Here is a 22,908-nt window from a genome sequence, read left to right on the forward strand (position 1 = left end):
CATTTTTCTACACTCGTATCCAACACGAGTTCATTTTTCATTACAACACATATTTCGAAGTAACCAATTAATTACATATTCCTTCCTGTTAAGAACTTCCTATTGGATAACATTGAAGTAACTCAATACTTTATCGATTTATTATTTTCAAAAGAAAATAACAGACTATTTACATAATTTTATATTTTCCATATTTTATGTAGATAAGTTAGAATGGAATTCCGGAAATAGTCATTCCTCCATGGAACTAAAAAATACCAAACTAGAAATTTCCATAGTGTAGGGTATTGAATTAAAGTTAATGACTTTGTGTCTTTTGTTATGGCGCATAAATGCAATGTTCGAGGGACTTCGAGAGACGACATCACACAAAAAAAAAAAGGAAAATCAAAGAAACCCCTTCGATGCGTAACTTTTAAAGGCTCGCAACTTTGAAATGATATTTAAAACGATGCACAGCGCAAAACTGTCAACAACAATGGCACAACTATAACAACTTACACTCTACACAATATTGTAAAGTTTTCAATTGTTATGGCAAAAAAAACTAAGTAAAGAAGATGTACAAGAAGGCAAAGCGGAGATGAGCAACAAACACACACACACACACACAAAACAACATCAACAACAACTAACGTTAAAAGATGCAACGTAAATCCAGATGTAAACACAAGACTTTAACACTTAAAAATGCATTGCTTAGTACGTTGGCTGAATGGCGGATGACGGTGGTTTGGTGTACTTAACATGGCAGAAACCTATCTGGCACTGCACTTCGCCTGCCTCGACTGTCGCTTCTTACCATATTCTGTTGTACTTAACATTCAGTAATGCCAACTCCATTTCCATCAGCAACGTACCACCAACAGCATTAAGAACAATTTCCTTTGCATTACATCTAAGTTCATGTTGCTTTTGGTCTTGGGCGGGAGGGTTGGTGTGATGCTGTTCTGTGGGCCTTCCACGAACCAGTTTCCCTGCCACCCATTTCAATTTAAACCCAACCAGCTGGCTTGCTGTTTCTCCACGATGTCGTTTTATGTGTTAAGGCTTTCCAATGATTTTTTTCGCCTTCGTTTTGTTTTTTTTTTTTTTTTGCATCCCAGCTAAAGTGGTAATTTTGACTGCCTTTATAACCAGCTAGCCGCCTAAGAAGGAATGGAGGATAGTTGCGAAAAAAGTCTACTGTGATTTGCTTTTTATTACATTATAATTCAATCTTCGAACTGCAAAAGAAAAAAAAGGGACAAACTTTGTTTAGTCCCCTTAAGTCATGCCAGCTTTAGCCAAGAACTTGGCCGGAGTGCAAAGCAGCCAACCAACAGCCAGCCAGCCAGCCATAGATGGCGGCGTTGTTGCAGTAATGGCGTAGAAGTTCAAGACTGATTTAAACTGAACTCTTGGCCCTTCTTTGAATGACAGCCTCTGTTATTATTTTCTACTTTGTTCGAGCGCATGCAGATTGCATTTTTTTCCACTTTTGTTCCTTTTAAAAGTTCTTTTCGCTTCTCTTTTTTGCTTTTCTTGTTGTCTTTCTTGTGTTTTTTCCTTCATTTCGATCATTATTCAATATTATGATATTTACTTGTCTTCGTCGGTTATCCTCCTGGCCGGTTGGTTTTGTTGCGTAAAGTGTTATCATAGAGCCAAGCTGGTCCGTCTATGAACGACTGCTGACGGCATGAACGCCATCAAAGCCAGATTTGCTGTTGATGGTTTTTATAGACTGTCGTAGAGGAAATTGTATTTAGAAAATATAAACTTGGAATTGCATTTATCACATTTACTGTTCGAGTAAATCTTGTAGTTGGTAATCACAGGAGGGACAATGACGGAATAGAAATAAATATACATAAATTCAAATTAAATCAATTTTCCACAAGTCATCATCAGTCAAGGACATTGAAAGGAAGTGAGGTAAAAAGAAAAGGAGAGAGAGCGAGAGAGGGAGAGGGAGTGTAGCAAAAAACAACAGTAAACTGAACATGGACTAAAGTAATAAATTGAATTAAATGAAGGGTAATAAGTTGAAGTAATATGGGTTCAATGGGCGCTCCTATTTCATTATAGTTTTGGTGCATGGGGGGTAGTGTCAGAATTAAAGCCTTTTGTTTTTGAATATATATTAGACGGTTCAACTAGACCAATAAATTAAAATTATCCTGAGTTTGCAGTTTATAGTGGTATATAGTGGAATTTACTAACAAGCACAAAATGTTATAATTTATTCCGTAAGGGCACGAAAAGTACCAAATGGTACCACATTGTTTATACGGTACTATTACTCTTGAGGCGGGAATTACGGATCCATCCAGAATTTGCAGATCTCTAAGAATTGGTACAAAAGTACTAAATGATACTATTTTTCTTTTTGTTGTTTTTTGTCAACTGATGTTGATGTCAAAAGTTTTTCTTTAATGAGAATTCTGGTTGTCTAAAATTGGTATTGCGTGCAGTTCTGAATATGATCGAATAGAATAAGCTTAGAAACTTTGTTATATTGATACTCCAGGTATATAACGGTGCTTCCCTGTATTTGGTATTTTGATGATTTAAGCTACATTATTCACCGCAATGGTTTCAAATTTCGCATTTGCATTTGTAACCAGTACTACCTGTGACAGAAAATTGCCAGTGCAGGTCCAGGTTTTCGTATAGCCCCCATATAACGGTACCTCCCTATATTCGGTATTTTGATGTTATTACGACATTATTCACCGGTACTGTTTCAAGTTTCGTATTTGAATATAGTAGTGGATTATGACGAAAATTGCCTATGCACATCCACGTTTTCATATGGACCCCAATATAACGGTTACTACCAATATTCAGCTTTCTTTAGATTTTAGCAAAATTGTTAGCGGATTATTATTTTTTTTTTATTTCAAAAATTTTGTTCATTTTTTTCTGCTTTTTTGCTTGTTTTATTGCTTATAATTGTCTATTCGCTAAAGATATGTTAAATACTTCTTATTTATACATAAAACACATCGGTATGTTGCCCCCTTGTACATGACTACATTTCAGTCCATGAACGGAACATAACTTCCTTATAGTGTGACATTTAGAAATCGATAACCATTTTTTTTGTATTCATATCTTTCATGTGTATACATCCCTCTTTTGATAAGTTCCGTTTCATTAGAACAGCACCCTCTTTATATGACGTTTTTTTTTTTATTTTTGCATTTCCATCTCTTTTTTTTTTTGTTGAAAAAGAAAAACAAATTTGATTGGCGATAAGAATTCATATTTGATTGAGCTATCACTGTCTTAAAGGTCATTTTCTTTTTCATTTTACTCCCTTTCCCACCCAAAGCTTTCGTGTATCTTTAGATGAGTGTTTTTACCGTTCAAGCTTTATCGGCAACTCAACAATCTCTCTTTGACAAGAAACCAATTGTGGAAGTCTTCTTTGGCTCAACGTCACACATTTTATACAATTTCCTCTTCTGCTTTGCTCTAAAGTAATTTATTTATTTACCCCCTGCATGAGTGTGTGTGTGTGAATTTCGATATATGTATGTGTGTGAAAATGCATGCGTGTTTATTTATCTGCTTATTTCCTTTCGGTTTCCTTCTGTGTCAGAATGAGATTATGTTTGCCCAGATTCTTTGATTGGCCTTAGAATGAAATGCATTCGTCACCCCTAACCAAAGAGGAGACACACGAAGAGAAAAAAACTCGAATCATTCCGCAATACTTTGGCATATGAATAATTTCCAGGAAGTGGTTTGGTTTGCTTGCTAGCATGTCCAAATCTACTGCAGCAGACATGTAAAGAAACCACCATCCGTCTATCTGTCTATTTGTCTGTCAAGCTTGAGAAATATATGAATATTTCTTCTTTTCGTGTGTGTTTTTTGTTTTTTTTTTTTTTTTAATCTTCAACTCAAGATAAGAGGTTACCGGCACACCAAACAAAAAAGCTTTTGCATATTCTAACAAGGATGTAAGGCAAGGATAAAAGAAAAAATCTGAATTGAAAACCAAACGAAAAAAATGTGCACCTATGTGTGAGAGAAGACAAACTGATGATAAGTGTTGCCTTGGCTTTCTTTTTCAACTTTGAAGAAAAGAAGACATATCTCAAGAATACTAAAAGCCGCGTACAAAAGGAATCTCCACAGCAGCATATTCTCGACGTCACATGCATTAGGGGCTCCATTATTATATTAGTTTGAACTAATGCCAATAAAGAAAAAAGGACGCACCCAAACAGTCAGAACTTTGATTCGTTGCCACTCATGTCATGCTCTTTCTCAGGAAACTAACAACTAAGTAGAGAATTTGTTGCAGCCAGAGCAGGATTATGATGGACGGGGTTCAGGTGACAGAGGTGGCATGAGAAAATTCAATCAAACTTGACACCTAACATGACCTCAAATGTCACTCTAAAAATATTAAACTGAAAACGTGCTGCAGCAGGAAAGGAGGTAAACGTGTAACTGCAGCATAATGCACTGCGCTGGCAATCCAAACCGAATCAGCCAACCAACCGACCGACCGACGACCATCAGCCAGCCAGCCAACCAGCCATATGGGCAGAGTTGAATCAAAACAACCGACACGTACGGTGTTGTTACCGAAGTTTAGAACCAACATTAAGTGGAAAATTTGTTGGCTAGAAGCAGCATAATATTTTGCCACATTTTGTTAGCCACACTGTGTGTTGCTTCCTCGCCGGGCTGCTATTCGTCCTAGCCGGGTGATGACATGTACGGAGGAATGGCGTGACAAAGAGAGTGAATGAGAGATAGAGAAACAGGATACAGACATGAGGTCAGGTTCAAAGTAATCACATAATCATGCGATAATGCGAAACGGTTTTCAAACAGCATGCATTTTGTGCAGAGCTCAAACGCACACACACACACACCCACACCCACACAAGGCATTCAAATTGTCCGAAAATAGAATAAAGGGAATAATGCGAAATCAATTTGTATTGGGAATTCAATATTAGAGTTAAATAATAATCGATTTCAATTTTTGATGTGGAAATCATAACGATTTGGTGACATAGGCTGTAAGCGAAGGGATAAAAGTGGGGTTAGTTTATTCTTTAATCCTACATGTAGGCTTTTCGGAGTAGATTTTGAAATTCTCCCAGTTGTCTCTTAATGTCCTATGGTCCAATTAAAATAGATCCGTGAGAACTTTCAGTCCATACTTTAAACATTTAAACGAACTTTATTTCAATTAAATATTTATTCTTGAATACATTTTTATTGCTCACCATTACATTGCGATTGTATTTGTGTTTATGTGTGTGTAGGAGTGAGCTATTTTAACAGAGTTTTTGCAATGCTAATTTTGTAACAAACAATTTAAGCTCAAAAGTCAACCATTTATTTTTCAAAGCAACATAAACACAGACACAAACGCATTCAAACCCGCGAACACACACACCCACACACATAGCTGATTTAATTTTGCATAAAGACTGGGGTTGCATTCTGTGACACAGGACAACAACAACTAGAAAAAATACATGATAATAGAATGGGTAACAACAATGACAAAGAAAGGACGTGACTGCGGCAGTGTAGGCGGCGAGGATAGCGGTGTTGCTTCTTCTGCGGGTGGTGGTGGCCCCCATAAAGAAGAGGAACACACTCACACACACACCAAATCCCCACTTCCGTTTTACGCAATTGACATGTAAGGATTTCCGTACCATTGCAATATGCAACAGCTAGAGAACGAAAAATTCCTTGTCAGCAGCATTGGCATCAAATGGATTTTGTTATCTCAGTTGTTGATGTTGTGTTTGTTGTTGCTGTTATTGTTGCAATTTTGTTATGAGAAAAAATAACAAAACAACAGAAATGAATTACAAATGCTGTAGCAACATCAACGAAAAGACAAAATTACAAAAGGAATGCAAACAGCGCAACAACAACGGCGGCGGCAGCAGTGCCTTAGCAAAAGCATTAACGGAAAGGATGGAGCAAAGGATATCTCATGAACAAACACATCTAATGATAATGTACATGTAAGCTCCTTTAAAATATGTGCACATTGTTGCAAGTCCATCGTGCATATGCTGCTGCCTTGGAAGATCCGCATTTAACAAAATTCGATGTGAAATTTAAGGAATTTACAACTCCGCATGAAATAAATTATTTAAAAGAAATAAATAGTATAAGGTTATAGTAATTTCTTGGCTAATAATAATGGAAAACTTTCGTATCTTAAAATTAAGAAAAACAAGTTAGAATTTATCTGTCGGTTAATCTAGAAATATAAACCCTTATCAAATATTTGAATTTTTGTATGAAAAATACCAATTTTATACAATTTTGTCACTCGATATTATTTTAGATAAATATTTAGAGGTGCGCATATTATAGAAAATTCTGCAGGAATTTCAAATTTTTAAAGATTGTTATTTTTTAATTTGATGTGGAAAACTTCAAGGTATAATCCCGACAGAAATATTTGTGCATAGTTTGTGCAAAGTTTCCAAAAAAGTTAATGAGAAAAATGAGACATTGCCAATTGTGGCACTAGACTTAAATTTGATATAAATATTATCATGTGTGAAGTTCCATTCGAATCGAATGCTCTCTACGATTTATTTCAGTTATGATCTTTTTTTTTTAAATATAGAATTATTGGGGTGGAGGGTCTTAGGGATAAAACAATATAACCATATATATATCTGAACTGAATGAAATGTACCCACTACCGTTTCCCTCTATGGAGCCTGTCTCAAAACTTGGTTCGGCATTAAAAGATTTTGATATTCAATTCAGTTCAAATTAAACTTCAATTCAATTGTAATTCAATTTTAATATCAATCCAATTTCATTTCAATTTAAATTTAATTTCAATTCAAATGTAAATGAGAAAAGAAAAACAACAAACAACAACCAAAATTAAATTTAATTTCAATTCAATTTCATTTCAATTCAAATTAAATTTAATTTCAATCCAATTTCAATTCAATTTCAATTCAATTTCAATTCAATTTCAATTCAATTTCAATTCAATTTCAATTCAATTTCAATTCAATTTCAATTCAATTTCAATTCAATTTCAATTCAATTTCAATTCAATTTCAATTCAATTTCAATTCAATTTCAATTTCAATTCAATTTCAATTCAAATTCAACTTCAATTCAATTGCAATTATTGTGATCTCTATCTCGATTTCAACAGACAGGTGGCCTTAGAATTGTACGCCGATCACGAATCTCCCATGAATACTTCGATCTGTTCCAAACGGGTACAAAAACTAAACGATACTTCCCACTTTTCAGTTTCTAATAGTTTTGTATTTAAAGCAAAATAACCTGAAACTTAGCTTAAACCTAATTTCTCATACTTTTTTATATATTACCCTCTTAATTTTTTTCTTATGCAATGGAGGAAGACATAAATGGCAGAATTATAGATTTGGGAAAAGTTACTCCATTATGCAATTTAAGACAAACATAAACAATTATTTTTACATTCTGAGTTTGGAAAATTTTATTTTTTCAAGTTTCTGATTTTTTATGGGAAATGTTAGTCCCTTTGCTCTGAATCAGCTTCTATAAATCGTTCCAATTAAACGGTTTTTATCTTTCTTCTCATAACAGAAGATCGAAAGTGAATTGAACAATGGCAATGGCCGTGGCAAACATTCGATAAACAGAAGATAAAGAACGACTAACATTCTTTTTATTCCATGCTCACATTTTTTTTATCTAAAAATGCTTCTACTTTCATGTTTTTTGAAAATTATTAAAGATATTCAAAATGTATTTTTGGCTCTTGTTTACTGCATTTTTCTACATGCACCAAACAATCTTGCAAAAAAAAAACAAGCACACAAGCTTTTCAGCACCAACAATAGTAATTTAAGCCGACACAAGCGAAAAACGTTCATTGAAATATCGGAAAATACAACAAACTAGAAAAGAAAAGCTAAAACGGAACCAGAAGCAATGGAAAAAGGAAAACAAAACGGGAAGAAACACAAGAAACGAGAACAACAACAACAGCAACAAACAATTTCATGCATTTACAGACCAACCGAAAGTTGACTATTATGCTGTTTCCTCTCCGGTTGCTCGTTGCCGGTGGCAGCGCAGCGTCTCGATGAAAGCAACACTTAAGAGATCCTGTTTAATGCTATCTTTGGTCAAAAAATTCGTTATTGTTAATTTCGATGTTGCTTTCCTCTCTTGATTTGGTTTCATGTTTCTGTAGTTGTTGTTGTAGTATTGAGATTGGGTCTGGGTCGTGGGACTGGGTCTGCTGCAATCGTTCTTACAGTTATGGTTTAAAGGCACAAAGTACGACATTCAAAGAAGGATGAATGTTTTCTTCTTCCTCTTTTATTCCTTTAAATTATCTTTGGTCATGGCCAACTGTAAAATTGTTTTTTTTTTAGTTTTTTGTTTTATTTCTTTTGTTTACAAAGTTGTTTCCTTTGGTTAGTTGTTTTAAAGTTGACTATTGTTGTTGTTGTGTGTGTGTGTGTTTTGTGTATTTCATTTAAAGTTGAATGAGTCAGTTGTATTCTACATGGCCAGGTCCAGCCCATTGGCGTTGTAGGCGTTCGTACACCCCCTTGGTTCTCTGCTCCGTTTGCTCTGCGTCGAAACACCTTAACAAGTTTGACAGTTCTTTTTTTTTGTAGTGATGCTGTCTCTGCTTCTCCTATAGCTTCTTCAGCATCTTGTACTCCATGGATTGTTAGCAAAGTTTACTTTTAGTGCAGCTCAGCTGGAAAGTTTTCATCCAGTTGCTCGTTCACATAACTTTGACATTGAGCAATGAATTGCTGCAAGAGTTTATCGAAATTTGTTAAAATTGAATTAAGAAAGATATTTACTTTTTCCACTTCTGGTATGACCATGTGGTGCGACGGCATGCCAAGCTGTGTGAAGTGTTTACCGAAGGTGATCGGCAAAGGAATTTCCCAAGTTTTGTCTCTATTCTAGTCATTGTGAGAATTTGAAATATTTTTTATATGAAAGGTAGATTTTATTTTGAGGCTTAAAATTTTATTTGCATTGATGACGAATTAACGCTGTGGTCTATTTTCCAACTCATTGAAAATCTTGACTAGGTAAGATATTAGCTTGCTGTAAATGAGAAGAAAAAGGCAACCGAATGGTTTGGCTTTAGATTCAATTCCCTATCCGGCCCGATGGACCAAATGTAAATGAGAAGAGAAACACAACCGCTTCGCTTTGGTTTCTAGATCCGGCTCGAAGGACCAATGTAAATGCGAAGCGAAAAACAACCGAATGGTTTGACTTTTGATTCAATTCTAGATCCTGCTCAAAGGATCAATACAGAAAGTGAGAAAAGAACATCCGGCTCGAAAGACCAAATTTAAATGACTATTAATATTCCTACTCATTGTCGTAAGCGGCAGCGGACAAGATCACTGCATTTTACACATGTGATATTTTCTGACCGCTGGGAAGACAATAATTTTGAAATATTTATTTTTCTACCCTCAACCACAGTATGGATGAGGGTATATTAAGTTTGTCATTCCGTTTGTAACACCTCGAAATATACATGTTAGAGCCCACAAAGTATATATATTCTTGATCAGCATAAAATTCTATGTCGATTTAGGGATGTCCGTCCGCCTGGCGAAATCACTCTTGCTTCCGAACGAAATGATGTAGATTGATAAAAATTTTACTCAAATGTATAAAAGTCCTACAGACATAAGTAGGACTTTTGGTATTGAAAATGGGCCACGTAAGTTCACGTTTTGGTATAGCCCCCATATAACGGTACCTCCCGATATTTGGTACTTTGTTGAGTTTAGGGACATTATTCACCGGAATTGTTTTACATTTGGTATTTGATGTTCGTAATGGATGCTACAGCCTATGACAGGAGATTGTCTGTGCAGGACCACGTCTTTGTATAGCCCACATATAACGGTACCTCCTGATATTCAGTATTTTGATGATTTTTGCGACGTTATTCACCGATTTTTTAAGTAACGCATTTGCATATTGTAGTGGCTTATGACAAAAGTTACATATGCAGGTCCATGTCGTCGTATAGACCCTAATATAACAGCTACATTCGGTATTTTTAAGATTTTAACAGAATTTTTAACGGATTTTATTGTTTTTGGGAATTTCCGAATTAGTTCCAAATGGTGGAGGGCATTCAAAATTCAGCCCGGCCGAACTTACAGCATTTTTACTTGTTAATTGTTAAATTTTCCCAGCTCCTCAACCAACTCAAAAGTATGTACAAAATACACTTCCTCTTTTATATATCATTGATTTCTGGTATATCGTTGGTTAAAGAATTTGTTGAAGGACCTGAAAAAATGATTGAATTATAAATAAAGTAAACTTTATAGGCTTTACAATCTCCAGCTTATGTACCAGTGGTTTAGAAACAAATGTTTGGCCGGTCAGGCTCATTCCTTAAATGGGTTTCACTTTATTGAATTGATTATCCATAAAAGCAGATTAGTTTAGAATTTTTTTCTAACTATGGTAAGAAAAAAAATCCTCAATATACGAGCTCTTCCATTCTCCCACCTCCATGCTTTATTTTGGTATTTTTTTTTTTTATTCAACCTTTGAATCACAGAGTTTTACTCAAAAAGCCAGCCAAAAAATCACATCATCTTTTCTAATACAATATTCAAAGTTTAAATTCTCCAAAGATGCAATTTGTGTTCACAAAATCCTTGGCAACCGCACACACGTTATGCCGCTGGCTTTTGCTGCATTCTCGAGACAGACAATCCTTTTTTTGTGCTGCTCTTGCTCGTGGTATCCTTCCATCCTATCATGTATGCAAATTACTGTTAGTCGACTCGTTATTGTTGTGGCTTTTTTGGTGAATATTTACTGAAGAACTGCCACTGTGCCAATGGAATTGATGCTGCTGTGGCTTTGGCCGCTGCAACAGCAAATTCTGGTTCGAGTTTGTAGGTGGATATTGGGTTGTTGTTGTTGCTGCCGGTGTTGAGTGCTTGATTGTCGGTTAGCTGGCTGGCTGAATGGTGGTATGGCATGTTATTGTTTGTACCGCACTTGTGCAACTGTTAAAAATTCACTTTCCAATGCAGACCTTGGCAGTGGGACCCCTTGGCTGGGCAAGCTTATATTTATGAAGAGATTTAAGCTTTTCTTTATCTCTACCCTTGCGTCTTTACATTTGTTTCAAATTTACAATGTCTGTGTTTCTAAAAAAAACAATATGGAAATCCGCAGCAGCATTCCCATGCTGCAGCATACCCTCACTGCAATCTGGCAGCATGGTAATGGGTTATTGAATGGAGAATTGCTTGCTTGAGAATACGAACGGATGTCGAGGGATTGAAGAGTGCTGAACTTCGTGTAAAAATCACGGCAATCATGAAGAGGACGTATTAACGACCCATAGAAAATTTACATGCATTGTTAGCGGAGTTTTTCTCCCCAGTTCGCCGTTTATGAATTACGACAAACACGAAACACGGTTGTGGGTGGCACAACACTGATGCATGGCATGGCATGCAACATGAAGCAACAGCTTTGTTGGAAATCTTACACCGAGGGCGCTTAAGGAACAGGAAGGAGTTTTAGCTTTGGATTGAAGAGGAATTTCTCTTTAATTCTCTTTAACTTGTTTTGTTGTAAACTACACGTGCTCGTCTTTTTTGTGTGTCTCTTGTTTTGCTTCCTTCAAGATTTGCTGGTATTATCTAAAATGTCTTGCAACTCGTTTTGTAGTAAAAATATAAGAACGCCAAGTGTCAGTCAGTCTTTTTTTAAGTTGTTGTCAATAAGCGCTTGAGTAGATATTACAACAAAGAGCTGCAACAAAATCCTTGCAACAATATAGCCAAACAACAGAGTGACTAAGAGACTCATTAACACAATCATCGTCCTCATCATCGACATCAACATCATTTGAAAGCTATTTACAAAAAAACCCCATTTCGAGTGGCCTAAGAGACGCAGGCAAGCAAGACTAGGGGAGGATGTACAAAAAATTGTTTTCAGCTGGTAAGTGTTGGCTTTTTTTCTGCCCTCATTTCCCCACTCCTTGCACGATGTAGAGAAAATGCTTTTTAGTCATTACTGAAGCCAGCAGGATACGTGTCCATAGACAGTAGCCAGGAAGGATGGCTAAAGATTCGCTGGCGCTGAGAAGGTCTATCTAAAAAGTGTCTGAATTGGAATTCAACCATGAATGAATGCAACACCTTTAGTTTACATATTAAAAAAAAAACATTGGCCAAAAAAACCTAAATAGTAAAATTGTTGCAACATAGAGGAAAGTTTTTTTTTAATTATTTGGGGTTGGACTAAAAATGATGGAAGCATAATTATGGTTTCAAAGAAGCCTCTTGATGGAAACTATACTTTAACAAATTCTGAGTGAATGAGATGTAAACTCCCAGAAATGATAAAGTTAGGTAGCTTCTAGAATAAATGTAAAAATTGGTAAGGCTACTTTACAATTTAGCTTTTAGAGAAAGAAATGGACCTTAATTTTAAGAGGCATGGCCTGATGTCCCTCTGTGTATCCAACTGTTGTTTTTCATGACTCCTACTTTGTAACCCTGAATTTACCAATTTACCAACATTTTCATACTATGCCACAAGTAACGCTTAGATGGAAACTCGATCTGTTTTTCCTTTTCTGCAAGGCAAACTGGTGATGGTAGTGAAAATGAAAGAAAAAATTCTGCGAATTCACAAATAGCGCATTCATAACCAAATCGGTGTGAGAGAAGAAATCTGGGAAAATTGAAAAATTACCTATCTTTTTCAGCATAAAATTAACAAATTTACATTGAGGTATGAATCAGGATTTTTTGTGGAAGCACCTTTGAAAGAATTGCCTGACTTCCTATATATAGAACATAAAAACCCCAAACCAGTTTCAGCCATTCGAGCAGCGCCTGGTTGGTTTTTGTTCCTTGTCGTGCAAATATGCCTCAATTTACATCCTTTATTTTGTGGCATTTTCTCCAGTCCCATCAAACCTGCATAGAGCAGCCACAAAATATTAAAAAGGCCCACATACAATAGACGACGGGCAAAAAGTGGTTATGACAGCCAAAAAGAAAGAAGATGAAGAAGAGGAGAGAAGCCACCAATGCTATGAATGAAAATATTTAAAAGGTCTTCTTCGAGTTTCCTACTCTGATTCTTGATAGTATTTCGTGGCATAAAGTAATATAGGTGAGCTACTATAAGTTGACGTTGTGCGGCTTATCCTTCTTATGAAGGAGTCGTCGACATCGGCAAAGACATCCTGGCCGCTCAAATTCAATATAGTTCAGGGCAAACAAACGAATTGCCACCATCATCCTCCTACAGGTGTGAGTGCATTGGCTTTATGTTCATATTTTATTAAAGCTTTTGGACAAAGGCGTAATACACAAAGCAGAAAGGCAATATAGCAGCAACACAACGCAACGATTTTGCTGGTAATACGTTAAGCCGGGAATGATAATTTACATCCGAAGAAGGGGACGACACATAGTTCAACGTTTTCTCTTGGTCACAGGCAGCGTAAAATAAAAATTCACACAATACCTATTTTTTCGCTTATCCCAACTTAAATCTTGGCCCTGTCGACCCGACCGCTTTGTCAAAATTGACAAAGTTACATCGACGGCAGGATGTCGATGTAACAAAAAAAGTGTCGGAAATTTAATATCACCTTTGCTATTCAAATGATGTTGGACTTTACATCCAAGTCTGTATTTCATTTTGCCAAAATTTGTAGAAATTTCAAAGCAAAGTAAATGTGAAGACGGTTCAAAAAAGAATCACTCACTTTTTTCTCATTTGAATATTTTATTGCATTTTTGGGGAACTCTATTTTTTCTTGGGGGGGTAGACAAAAATGGAAGAGAGTTGGAAATGCCAAAGAAAATTCTTCGCTATTGGTAGGGATGTTGCTTAGCACAACACAGAGTACACTTACATTTAATATAACCAATATTCGTTACAAATCATTGGCATTGAACTTTGACAGGTTTAATTTTGTTTTTAATAATAAATTGTAATACCTTTTTGTGGTATTCGCTTTTAATTTATATGGTTTTTGAACAAGTTTGTGGAAAACACTTTCCAAGAAAATAATAAAAACCATAATTGGGGTTACACCTACTGACATTTTTAAGGCAAAACAAAGTTTTCAAAAGTGGGCTTGACTGGTTAAAAGTAAAAAATCGTTGGACCTGAATTGATTGGGGCACTAAAATGAATTTAGAGCATCTTGCACGCTTTGAGGACTCCCCTACTTCCCTGAGACACTAGAATTCTGACAATTCGAGCACGTAGTCTTAAATATCTTTGGAAAAATTAGATAAGATTTGGACTGGTCAATAATAAAAAGTTCTACCCAGCAAAAGTAAATAATTACCCCAGTCAATACCTACAAAACTGCATCCTAACACATTATTTCGTCATGGCTACATCGTGGAAAGTAAGTACTTACAAAACTGAATTTGGAATTTGTTTTTAGTTTCCACGACTCTATTTTTTTATTTGTTGAAAGCGACTAGTACGAACATTAATTGTTGTTTAACGACTTCTAGGAGCATCGGCAAAATCTTTGTATATTTTTTTAATATTTATACCCTACACCACATATCGATGTAACATGGAGAAGAAAACAATATTGACAGATAGTTGCGGAACTTCATAGAATAACTTTCTGAGTCTGTTCAAGTATTTTTGTGAACAAAATGCAGGACGCATTTATTATCCAATTGAGATGAAATTTTCCAAACAATATTTGTTAGGCCCAAGGATGAACCATATTGAAATTAGTGGGAATCCATTTAAATTTAGATATATCTCCCAAAACCTGAATTTTGACACATCCGCCCGAATTCAGTCTAGAAGCAAATACAAAAAATTTGGTGAAAATCGTTCAGATATAGCTATATCTTCCATATATATGTTTCATCCGATTTGAGGTTTTAAGTCCCTCACATTTGCAATATTCATATGACAACAATGATATTTGGTACCAGTTATCTCATAGAGCTCGGAAATGCCTTTGCCAAATTTTATCTATATCGGCTAAGATTTAGATATAGCTCCCATATATATCCTCAATCCGATTTCATGTTTAATGTGCTAATGTAAACAATGGCTAATATCATCTCCAATGGAGTGAATTTCGGGAAGTGCTTTTCCTTTTGGTGGAACTTAACTGCGATATATATTTGTTTTTTCTTTTTTTTGGCATGAAAGATAAAAATGTCTCCGTCAAATTTAGTGAAAAATTCATTCAGAATTGGATATGCCTCCAATATATTAGTTCCCTCCGAAAACAAATTATAGCTGCTCTAAAGCCAAAGGTTGATAGGTGGTATGATCTACTTCAAATAATTTCTTTTTGATATGGGAGCTCTACTAAATGTGCATCGTGGTGTAGGGTATAATATAATGGGCCCCGCCCGACTTTTGACTTTTCCTTACTGGTTTTTTATAGGCCTGATGGAGGCGACTGGTACGAACATTAATTGTTGTTTAACGACTTGTATGAGCGTAGGAGACTTAAACCAGCTACTTTAGGTTTAATGGGCGGTAATGACTAAACTAGTAATAACAACTACATACTAACTGCATTAGCTAAGTGATGATGTTTTCAGTGCTCCTAATTTTGACCCTCTGTGTGCATGGGATATCTGGGGCTCATGAAATCGTATAATATAAAATGCTTTTTTTATGCCATATATTTTTTTGCCATCGATAACCTCGAAACTGGACATATTTTTTACCCCTTTGCAAATAACTGATCATAATCAAGTTTGTCTTAATTTCATGGACACAAAAACTTGTGGAAAGCGATGAGGACGAGTGTTAATAATGTTGCCAACTTTTAGATTATGAACCGAGACAAATCAGTCAAACAGAATTTTTAAACGGATGCTGGAATCGCTTTCCATGATTTTTCTTTTGAGGCTTTGTCTCAACACAATGTGTTTGTGTGTGTGAGTTGGTAAATCTTGCCTTTCGCTCCGGCATCAAGATGACTAACTGGTGTCATTGACATACTTAAGGTTTGCTGCTTCTTCCATCCACCCAGCATATAATCCTTACTCTCAGTACTGAAAATATAAGAAAGCTCATGCTATGAAATCGCTTCTATTCGAATGGTTGAAAAAGTCAAGGTTCTGGCCAACCCTGGAAGCGGTGATGAACACTGATGTTGCTAAATCCATTCAGCAGTCTAGCTTATCACAAGACGTTGACCCAACGAATGAAAGCGGGAAACTTGTTGTGATTAGAGGGAGGGGAATACGACATCATATCATATATATGAACTACCATACTCTATCATCTTGCCTGGCCAACAATGACTTCTAGGATATTGTCATTTTCATGTCCACCTGATTATTTGCTGGCAGTTGGAGAACAACAATCGTCCTGTATTGAGGTTGTTACGAGGTTAATCACTCTTTGACAAAGAGAAAAGATACGTTCAGGCAGATGTAGATTATTATGGGAGGAATGTGAAGATGAAATGAAGTAGTGAATATACATCAGGAGAAACACAAAATTACGGCATATACTAGAGTATATCCGATGCGTGTGAGCCAAGGCATAAAACGCGGGGGAAATATTTTGTGTACCTAGATTTTCTCCTGGCAAATAAGGAAAACGTCTTCCCGGGACTGTCAAACAAATACCCCATTCCCCACCGCACGATTACCACCCCATTTCAAACGATTGCATCTCAACTCTAAAATAAATCACCCTACTGTAGTTTTCCAATTAAAATAAAACCTTTCAATTAATGCTCCCAAACCAATTAGAGACGCATGTGTAATGCTCCAGCTTTTGATTAAAACTTTTTTCTATTTAACAAAATAGACAAAAACAAACTTTTGTCAACGCAAACCAATCCAGAAAAAAACAAATATTTCAATTCATGATATATACGTGACCAACGAATATTTTTCTCCTAGTTTTTCCGGCGACTACTGGCAAAAAGTCATCACACTTGTGGCTGTGGGTGTTGACTTGAAAAAAGCTCCATAAATTCCTTAATGCCAATCCATCCTGCAGACTAGCTAGCTGTGTGAAAGATACAATTACGATGTTTTTTTAACGAAATTAAAATAAATACGCCTCCATCCCCAACCCAGTTCTTGTTTTCCCACTCTCAAAAAAATACAGAACTGGAATGAGAAATAAATTCCAAACATAATGGCAGCAAAAAAAAAATAAAACTTTAAAACATATTATGTGTCAGTTTGAAAGCTGAAAGCCTTAATCCTTTCATGTTTTTCTCCGCAGTTTATTTAATGGATTTGTAGAGTGCCAAAATAACTCACAAAATAATAAAACAGCAACAAACAATAAAACATGGAAAATGGGAAATTCAGGAGTTAATCGGTTATGTGATGCCCTACACTGCCATTAAATACGGAATTACTTAAGAAAGTGACGTTTTCTTGCCTTAAGGGGGTATTTCAATTGTAGTTATTTAGAAATTATTTATATCTCCTTGCACCAACGGGGGCAGGAGCGCGGGTCTCCTCCTGAAATGGTAAATTTTTAGATATTTCTTTTTGGAAACTTTGCTTGAGAATCTATTTTTTTATTTTATTTTTTTTTTTCATTTGGGCCTCCCCCGATATGGTTTCGAATGGCATGTCTGGCTAAGCCAATGACTTGCACCCTATCACAGATTGTCCTTAAGTAATTTTATCTGCCCTGCGGGTTAGCGGAGACCCAGCTAAAAGGGAGAGTATTTTTCTTTCCCATAAGTTTAGTATTTCCATCAGTTAATAAAAATGGTGATGAAATGTCAAACCCGACCAGGAAGGCATACGCGACAAGGGACCTGCTCAACTGTCGGAAGACCATGAGCCTAACATCATGGGTCAAGATTCCACCATATCCAAAATACCGATATTTGGCCCTGGACAGGACGTAGTCTGTATGACGGATCCAATCAAACACCACCTGAAAGGCTACACCAAATATTGAGGAGGGCACTTATTAACCGACCTAGCAAGAGGATCAAAATAGACTAACAGTACATCATCAGTATAGGTCAGAAGACGGTCACAGAGAGAGAGCCCGAATTAAACAAGAAAATATTTTATTTAACAACAAATCAAGGAATAATATCTGAGGAACACTTGCCAACACTGGGCTGCGGTTTGACAGTCGCTCACCCATTTTTATTCTAAAGTGATCCTGATTTCAATAATCCTTGGTATTTTAGTAAAATTTCACCATGCCTGACATTGTCAAAAGTCCTGGCGATATCTACGGAGACGGAAATGTGTCATAACTTCCTGTCAAAACCTTTGTCAAAAAGCTACTCTAAACTGTAATAAAAAATTCGGATTACATTCCAAAAAGACAATACAACTGAAGTCGGCTTTTTGTTATCACATTGAGAGGAATCAGAGCCACCGTTTCAGTATTAATATTTTTAAGTTGAGAATTATTTGAATAATTTAAACATTTTTCTGCACATTTTTTTACGAATAATTTTTTTCTTATAACTAATAAATGTGAAGCAAACTATAGTCGATATTTGCGTATCATCCTTAATGTAGAGTATAAAGATAATCGAAAAGTTTTGTGTTATAAAATTTTACAAAAATTAAAAAAATAAATACTCACCACTGCCCGACATGCTGGACTGCGATAGATATCACTGGCGCCCGATAAACTTTGGAAATATTTTTTTGTACCATAAACCGTATCCATTTTGATTTGCTCGGTAAAGTTCTCGTACTCGTTGTTGTTTTTTCTTATTTTTTGCTGTTGTTGCTGTTGTGTTGGTACGACACTTCAAACGTTTTGAACGCCGCAAAAACAACCCGTATTGTTTATTTTTATGAAACACTCTGTGAAATTTTAATATTTCACACTCATTCACTCACGTCTACTTGAACGTCGGATGGTTGCTGCCCCTGCCGTTGTCCTGCAGCTGCATGCAAACAAATGAGCGCGCGCGGCGGATACACTTTCTGTAGAAATTTATTTGAAGCAGCACTCACACATATGTATGGGCTAAATGGTAGTGGACCAATCGGCAAAACATATACTGAAGAGCTGGCGTTTCCCTCTCCTCTGATAGTTTGTGTAGTTGCAATGTTTTTTTGTTGGTGGCAAAACGATCAATTTTCCTCTGATATTCCCATATTTAAATTTATATATATTTATATATATATATGTGTGTGTGTGTGTGTGTGTTTGAGTTCTATTCTATGTCCTGTTCAATTTTCGAACGTGTTTTTGCAGTTTTCACTTTTTTGTTTTGGAAAAATAACTATGACAATGATGACGTTGCCGTTGCCGCTATGTTGCCGGCCAAACTTTGTTTTCCACTCTGAATTTGCAACTTTGTCCTTGTGCTTTGTTCCCGATGTGGCCACCAGAAAACCAGCGCGTCCTCTATCTTTCTCGGAATAACTATGAAAAACACTGTCCAATTAACTAATGAAGCAGCCACGGTGAGAGGTGAAAAGTTGTTTTTTGTTTTTATTTTTATTTTTTATTTTGTTCTGGCCACAAAAATGTGATGAAATTGATGAAGAACGATGAGTTGTCAGAAGTTGGGTGTTCGATTCTGCTGTTTTTGTCCTCAATGTTATTTGCTTAGAATGGTGTTGCTGTTGTTGTTTAGTTTTTTCTTTTTTCTCCTATTACCCACTTTGATCACCAGTTAATAGATTGGTTTACAGCACCATCACACCATGCAAGAGCTCTGAAATAGAAAAAAAATTGAGCAAATTTAATACAAACACTAATGGAAATATTTTTATTTTACAGATTTTGGTTGTTGAAGTTTTTTTTTATTGAGAATTAAATATTTTAAAATTCATCCCAACGTTTGCTGGTTAGATAAGCTAAACATAAATAGCCGTTTGACATTTTCTAATTGCAAGCCAACATGAAGAGAAAATGTTTGGTGACATTCACATTTTGAAGACTTCAAATTTAAAATAGATGGAATTTCCTGGTATATGTCTGTACGAAGCGAGGGAGTCTTTATAGACGAGCTGAAGGGAAGCAATGTATTCAAAATTGTGGTATCTAAAGACTAGTTGAAGGAAGTCTCTATAAAGGCTGGTTGGTCTCTGTAGATTAAAAGTGGTCTTTATGGACGAGCTAAAGGGTGGTCTTAAGGAGAGATAAGGCCTGAGGTGCTGAGAGTATAGTATATATATAGACGAACTAAAGTGCATCTCTACAGGCAACCTAAAGACATAATCTATAACCACAGCTTAAATTGAAGCCTGTCTTTAGAGACGACCTAGAAGGCGATTTTAGAGACTCAAAAGTCGTGTTCTGATAATGATTAGAGGATTTCTTTTGGGATGACTAATAGGTGTCTTTAGAGACGACCTAGAAGGCGATTTTAGAGACTCAAAAGTCGTGTTCTGATAATGATTAGAGGATTTCTTTTGGGATGACTAATAGGTGTCTTTAGATGCGATCTAAGAGGAGTATTTAGAGACAGTCCTCCAGTTCCAAGAAGTCCTCCAAAGTTTTCCCCTTGTAAAATAAAGGAAACATTATAGGTGTATACCATGGCAAGCATCTGATTTGAAGTATTTTCTGATACCCGGCATATCGGAGGTTGCAGTTACATTTTCCAACCGAATCGGATGACTTATCGCTCTAAAGATCTTATACACATATTTATTCGACAGGTAGTCTTTCCATTTTTTTTTTGCAACCCAAAATAATTGAAGAGTAAATTATATTTTCAGACCTTCTAACCAGTCGAATATACCTTTTTATAAAAAGAGATTGACAATAACTCCCGAAAATTGTATTTCCTTTCAATTTTTTATGCTGGTTTTTATTAATCTCTTGCTCTCCCATTTCGAATGCATAACTGTAAATATTTCCAATAGAATACCATTCAAATCATACCATTCAAATCAATACCATTTGAATTGAATTTAAATTCATATCTTATGACACCATACTGCCTATGAAAGATAAAAGTGAAAATATCAGTCTCATTCTTTTTTTACCCCCACCCGCTCTGCAAGAGTAACGGAGACCCCCTTTTTTATCTCGACTCTGTCGTCAGCTGCTTTTGTTCCGAGGAAAATAAAAAATGAAAACTCTTTTCAAAGACAAAATCCGAAAAATCAAAGAAAGAAACAGTTTAAATGAAAAACTACTTTATTAGCCAAGAAGCAGAGAGGCACTTCTTCTGTTTAACCCAAGACTCGAACTGGATGGAAGTTTATGCGGTTTATGTTGCATCTTTGAGATGCAGTTTTTTTTTTTTTTCGTTTCATATTCCATTCAATGTGGAATCACTGGAATTTGTTAACTACTGCATTGCCATCTTTCTAACTGTCTGCTGTGTGGCGCTGAAGAAGAAGAAGAAAACGCTGGCTTTGCTGCTTCTTTTTAGTATCTTTGGACTTTATTAAACAGCGGCAACAGCATCAGCAGCGAAAGAGAGAATTTGAAGAAATGGAAATTAAAATGAAATAAAACTGGTATTTCCATTGGTGGCTTCTTCACTCCTGCAGGGGAATGCCAAAAGTGGAGCGAGAGATGGGCGGCGGGGTAGATATTAGTTTTAGTTGAGGTGACAAATCTTATAAAACTGAAAGAAGAAAATCCAAATGCAATGAAAGTGTTTCATTTTTGTAATTCACTTGAATGCTCTGTAAATAACAAAAAAAAAACACGAAGGGTGTCTGGCGAAATGCAATTATGAAAGACCTCTACCCCCCAAAGAAGATTAAGGGTAATAAGAATGCTAATTTCATAATAAAATGTAAAGATTCTCTTTAAAAAGATAGTGTTGAAAATTATAATCAACGCAATTCATTGGAAATTAATAGCAACGATGGCATTCTTCGAATAATTTGCGATAAAAAGGCAAGTTATTTATTGCAAATTGCAAAGAATAGGGGAATGTAAGAAAACATTTGAATACTTGGAATTATGTTTTTTTTTATCGATTTTACAAAAATAATACTATTTTCAGAACAGTTTTTTCTGTTACGGGATGAAGAGAACTTTTCCCAGGAGGGAAAAGTCAAAAGTAGCGCGGGCCGACTATATAATACCCTATGCATATTTAGTTGAGCTCCCGTAACAAAATAATTTATTTGAAGTATGGCAAACCACCTATAAACCGTTGGCTTTAGTGCAGCTATAATTTGGTTTCAGAGGGAACTAATATATGGGAGGCATATCCAATTCTAAATCAATTTTCTTTAAATTTGGCGGAGATATTTTTATCATTTATACCAAATAACTTTGCTATAGAATATTAAATAAATATGTATCGCAACCAAGTTCCACCAAAAGGAATCGCACGTCCCTAAATGCACTCTATTTGGATTGATATTAGCCATTATTTGCACAATAAACCTGAAATCGGATTAAGGATATATATGGGAGCTATATCCATATCTTAGCCGATCTCGATAAAATTTGGCAAAGGTATTTCAGAGCTCCATCAGATATCTGGTACCAAATATCATCGTTGCCGATACATATTACGAATGTGAGGGACTTAAAGAACAAATCGGACGAAACATATATATGGGAGCTATAGCTATATTTGATGTACTTACTTCTAGAATGATTTCGGTCGGATGTGCCAAAATTCAGGTTATTAGGTCTGAAATTGGTCATTTAGTGCACAATAAAAACTGAAATCGGTTGTAGATATATATGGGAGCTATATTCAAATCTGAACCGATCTTGATAAAATTTGGCGATATTCCTGGGGTGTATCCGATATCTGGTACCAAATATCATTCGAGTGGAGTGCTTACTGTGGATGTGAGGGGCTCAAACACCAAATCGGATAAAACATATACAGGGAGCTATACCTATATCTGAAACGATTTTCTCCAAATTTGATGTACTTGTTTCTAGATTGAATTCGGTCGGATGTGCCAAAATGCAGGTCATTTGGACTGATATTGGCCAATTGGTGCACAA

General features: G+C 35.8%; 1 protein-coding gene across 1 annotated transcript in view; it reads right to left on the reverse strand.

Moving 5' to 3' along the window:
• The window catches only part of LOC101894020 (mucin-2), a 34,942-nt gene extending 15,900 nt beyond the window's left edge, over positions 1-19,042 (reverse strand). The window contains exon 1 of the mRNA XM_005178010.4: positions 18,595-19,042. Within this exon, the coding sequence (XP_005178067.2) occupies positions 18,595-18,681 (87 nt within the window). The 5' untranslated portion in view covers positions 18,682-19,042. The remainder of the gene's footprint in view (positions 1-18,594) is intronic.
• Between the last annotated feature and the right edge of the window lie 3,866 nt (positions 19,043-22,908).

The sequence above is a fragment of the Musca domestica genome, unplaced genomic scaffold (genome assembly GCF_030504385.1).
Source record: "Musca domestica strain aabys unplaced genomic scaffold, Musca_domestica.polishedcontigs.V.1.1 32, whole genome shotgun sequence".
NCBI classification, from domain to species: domain Eukaryota; kingdom Metazoa; phylum Arthropoda; class Insecta; order Diptera; family Muscidae; genus Musca; species Musca domestica.